The sequence below is a fragment of the Nicotiana tomentosiformis genome, chromosome 1, assembly GCF_000390325.3.
Source record: "Nicotiana tomentosiformis chromosome 1, ASM39032v3, whole genome shotgun sequence".
NCBI lineage: Eukaryota > Viridiplantae > Streptophyta > Magnoliopsida > Solanales > Solanaceae > Nicotiana > Nicotiana tomentosiformis.
In genome coordinates this window covers 98574175-98579187 of record NC_090812.1, presented here as the reverse complement: position 1 = coordinate 98579187, position 5013 = coordinate 98574175, and the positions used below count along the sequence as shown (strand labels likewise).

At 42.0% G+C, this 5013-nt stretch overlaps 1 protein-coding gene across 1 annotated transcript; it reads right to left on the bottom strand.

Annotated features, from left to right (window-relative positions):
* Positions 1–3203: 3203 nt before the first annotated feature.
* On the bottom strand, positions 3204–4196 carry LOC138907419 (uncharacterized). The gene has a single exon (XM_070198017.1). The coding sequence runs from the start codon at positions 4194–4196 to the stop codon at positions 3204–3206; it is 993 nt and encodes a 330-aa protein (XP_070054118.1).
* Between the last annotated feature and the right edge of the window lie 817 nt (positions 4197–5013).

The following is a 5013-nucleotide window of genomic DNA, read 5'->3' as shown; positions in this document are numbered from 1 at the left end:
TAGCAGTGGTGAAATAATAGTAGTAATATAGAATGTCAAACGGACAAAAACTGCTTATTCTGAAAAATAAATAGTCAATTGATTTAAGAAGTACTTTTGCAATATTTGGTAACAAAATGTGTTTGGCCAATCTTTGTAAAGAGTACTTTTGAGTGTCAAATTATCAAAAATGATAGTCAAATTACCAAGGTCTTATGATTATTTTTAAAAAAGAATAAACTTAAATATTTATCGTAATAAACTTTTATTATTTTTTATTTTATCTAATTAAAATATAAAATATAAAGTAAACATACATATTAAAGATTTAAATCAATTTAACATATATAGTTATACTAAAACATATAATATTATCTAGTATAATTACTTATTGTCGTCATTTAGGATGAATTAGAAGGCTATTCCACAAATTACTATATATTGATAGTCCACCATGAAATAATAAGCAAAGTCACTCACACATGGTAATATTTCTCAACAATTATCTCTAATTTGATCACACAACGCCTCCATATTAGTAGAACACTTGCCTTGCATTTCTAAATGAATACTAGAAGGCTCATTTCCTTCCTCAGTTTTTGCAGTAATGTCTTCATTAGCATAATAGTTGAATTCATTATCGGTAGAAGAACGTTGTCGGATGAAATTATTTATAGTCATGGTAGTTGTAACAAGATGATTCTGAGTGTCAAACTTGAAAGATGGCATTGAGCGTAAAATATAAATAATTTTAAATATATAAAAAATTATTGCTTTCGTAAAAAAAAAAATAGTTAAGTATGTTTAAATTCATATTCAAAATGGAGTAACTAATTATTAACAACACATAATGCATAATTTATTTATTTTTAAATTAAATTAAAAAAAACTAATTATTACCTAACCTAACTAACTTTCTCCTAAATTGCCAAGTGACCTATTGTGAGACTGTCACTTGACTTAATGTGGAGGCTTTTTCTTTTTTTTTTTTTTTAATAATATATCGATTACGCGATGCAATTGTAAATTATTACCTATTTGTAGGTAAATTTCACAAATTGATAATTGTTTTAAAGATTCGACAATTAATAGCCTATAAACAGAAAAAATTATAAATGATTATTTGTAGGAAGAGAATTGATAATCCAAAGAAGGATGTAGATAATTTGGAAAGTTACGAGACATTACACAAAGAAAAAATCAAAAACAAGAAAAGTCAAAAAAGAATTCGGAAAGTTACAATATATTCATATATGATATCTCTAATTTTAAAAGAATGGTAAAAACAACAACAACAACAACAACAACAACAACAACAACAACGACCTAGTAAAATCTCACAAAGTGGGGTATGGGGAGGATAGTGTGTACGCATACCTTACCCCGATGGGGCAGAGAGGCTATTTCCGATAGACCCTCAGCTCAGGAAGACGAAAATAAAACAAGAAGAAATAATTCATTAGTAACGTCACCAGAAACCATAGAAATAGTAATAGAAGCATAAAAACCATAAAATAGATGACATGCAATAACAATAACCAGTAATTAAGGCACGAGGCTATAATAAATAGAAAGGATAGTGTGGACCCAATATTAACCCCTAACCGTCTAAGATCTACCCTATCAAACCCGCCTCACCCCCGGTATGAAGTAGAAAAAGCTCGACTACCCCCTAACCTACAACTCTAATGCTTGACCTCCAGATCTTCCTATCAAGGGTCAGGTCCTCGAAAATCTACAGTCATGCCATGTCTTGCCTGATCACCTCACCCTAATACTTCTTAGGTCGCCCTCTACCTCTTCTCGTACTCACCAAAGCCAGCCGCTCACACCTCCTCACCGGGGCATCAAGGCTTCTTCTCCGCACATGCTCGAACCATCTGAGCCTCGCTTCCCGCATCTTGTCATCCATAGGGGCCACGCCCACCTTCTCCCGAAAATCCTCATTCCTAATCTTATCCGTCCTAGTGTGCCCGCACATCCACCTCAATATCCTCATCTCTGCTACCTTCATCTTCTGGATATGAGAGTTCTTGACCGGCCAACACTCTGCCCTATACAACATGGCCGGTCTAACCACAGCTCTATAAAACTTACCTTTGAATAGCGGTGGCATTATTTTGTCACATGGGACTCCAGATGCTAGCCTCAATTTCATCCAGCCTGCCCCTATACGGTGAGTGACGTCCTCGACGATCTCTCCATCCCCCTGGATAACCGACCCAAGGTACTTGAAACTACCTCTCTTGGGGATGACCTGTGATCCAAGCCTCACGTCCCTACCTACTTCCCTTGACTCAGCGCTGAAGTTACACTCCAGGTACTCAGTCTTAGTTCTGCTTAACTTGAAACCCTTAGACTCGAGGGCCTACCTCCAAGCCTCCAACCTCTCGTTAACATTGTCTCGCGTCTCATCAATTAGGACTATGTCATTAGCGAATAACATACACCATGGCACATCCCTTGAATATGGTTTGTCAATGCATACATCACCAATGTAAATAAGAACGGGCTAAGCGCAGAGCCTTGGTGTAGATCCATCCGAGTCGCCTAATCCTAACCTTAGTCGTAGCTCCATCATACATGTCCTTGATCGCTCTGATGTAAGCTACCGGCACACCCTTTACCTCAAGACATCTCCAGAGCACCTCCCTAGGGACCTTGTCATATGCTTTCTCCAAATCGATAAACACCATGTGTAGATCCTTCTTCTTATCCTTGTACTATTCTACCAACCTCCTAATAAGGTGGATAGCTTCCGTAGTCGAGCGACCCGGCATGAACCCAAAGTGGTTGTCGGATATAAATATTGTCTTCCTCACCCTCGCCTCTACCACCCTCTCCTAAACTTTCGTGGTATGACTTAGTAACTTGATACCCCTATAATTGTTACAACACTGGATATCATATTTGTTCTTGTACAACGGTACCACTGTACTCCACCTCCACTCATCTGGCATCTTCTTCGTCCTAAAAATTTCATTGAACAACCCGATTAGCCACTCCAAGCCTGCTCTACCCACACACTTCTAAAACTCAACCGGGATTACGTCTGGCTCGGAAGCTCTACCCCTACTCATCTTACACAAAGCCCAAGCGACTTCCTCCACCTTAATGCGCCTGCAAGACCTAAAGTCTCGGAGACTCTCCGAATGACCCAAATCCCCCGACACTATATCCTGGTCCCCCTCCTCATTTAAAAGACCATGAAAATATGTCTGCCATCATCTCTGCTGGATCTGGGATTCCCCCATCAATACTCTACCATCCTTGTCTTTGATGTACCTTACTTGGTCCAGATCCCAAGCTTTCCTCTCCCTCGCCTTAGCCAGCCAAAACAACTTCTTATCCCCGCCGTTTTCCCCCAATTCCTCGTACAGATGACCAAACGATGCATTTTTAGCCTCTGTGACCCCCAGCTTTGCCTCCTTCTTCGCTACCTTGTACCTCTCTCTATTCGCTATCCTCTCCTCCTCGCTTGTGCTCCCTGCCAACTTCATATACATTACCTTCTTCGTGTCCACTTTGCTTTGGACTACGTCATTCCACCACCAGTCACCTTGGTGCCTGCCAGAGTAACACTTCGATATCCCTAGAATGTCTCCCGCCACCTCCCTAACATAGTTCGTTGTCGTTGACCACATAGCGCTCGCATCCCCGCTACTCCTCCAGGCTCCCATAGCTGATAGCCTCCCCTCCAAATCCTGAGCTTTAACCTTAGTTAAGGCTCCCCATCTAATCCTCGATCGACCATGAGCATGCCTCTTCTTCCTCCTTATCATAATATTGACGTCCATTACCAGGAGCCTATGCTGAGTCTCGAGGGTCTCGCCCGGGATAACCTTGCAATCCTTGCAAAACCTTCTATCACACCTTATGAGGAGGAGGTAATCAATCTGAGTCTTCACCGCCGAACTTTGGAAAGTTACCAGATGCTCCTTCCTCTTCGGAAAAGTCGAGTTTGCAATCACCAGCTCGAAGGCCTTAGCGAAATCTAACATCGAGGTACCTCCTCCATTCCTATCCCCAAGGCCGAAGCCACTTTGCACCTCGCCATAGCCATCAGCAGCCGACCCAATATGGCCATTAAAGTCCCCTCCTATAAATAACCTCTCAGCAGGTGGAATACTATGCACAATCTCGTCCAAAACCCTCCCAGAAGCACCTTTTACCCTCCTCATCCAAGCCCGTTTGCGGCGCGTAAGAGCTAACGACATTGAGGGTGCACTCACTAATCACCAACTTAATAAACATTAGTCTATCATTCACTCGCCTAACCTCAACCACAGACTCTCTAAGATCCTTATCCACCAAGATACCCACTTCATTCTTACCATTCACAACCCCAGAGTACCACAACTTATACCCATCCACATTTCTCGCCTTCGACCCTACCCACCTAGTCTCCTGGACACAATCTATATTGGCATTCCTCTTCTGAAGAATCTTCGCCAATTCAATAGACTTACCCGTCAGCGTGCCTATGTTCCACGATCCAATCCTCAACCTACAAGCTTATTTTTTCCCCTTACCCTTCATGCCTCTCGTCCCACCCTCTGACCCCCTCCTCACCCCTTCTTACCCCCTGAGGACATGACCTTACTCTACCATCCCAGACCACAGCCACTATACCTACGACAGACTACGAAAAATCACTAACACATAATAGGACCCGACTAGAAGATAACAAGTAGCCTCTACAAGTACGCAAATAATATGCTTAAACTAATGCTAACTAAATTTCCACAATTTAACTATCACAAAGAGGGGGATAGGAAAGCAGGAGGTACCAACTCCCGATGGAAAGAACCTAGAGATATGACTTGGTGCACACCCGAGGTCACGGAATCTGTCGTGCGTCCTTCCAACTCTCACCAACCTTTGCATACACCAGCCGATGATGCTCCGCTCTGCTTGCCCGTACGCCTCACAACTAGTTCCCTGTGGTTGCTGGTGCCGGCAGTCACGCCAGTGGAATTATAGTAGATAGATAGAAGAGAGAACTAGCGGGGAGAGAGAAAGCGATGAGAGAGA

Coding starts and splice junctions, on each gene's coding strand:
- LOC138907419 (XM_070198017.1), bottom strand. CDS start 4,196: ATGTCGTTAGCTCTTACGCGCCGCAAACGGGCTTGGATGAGGAGGGTA.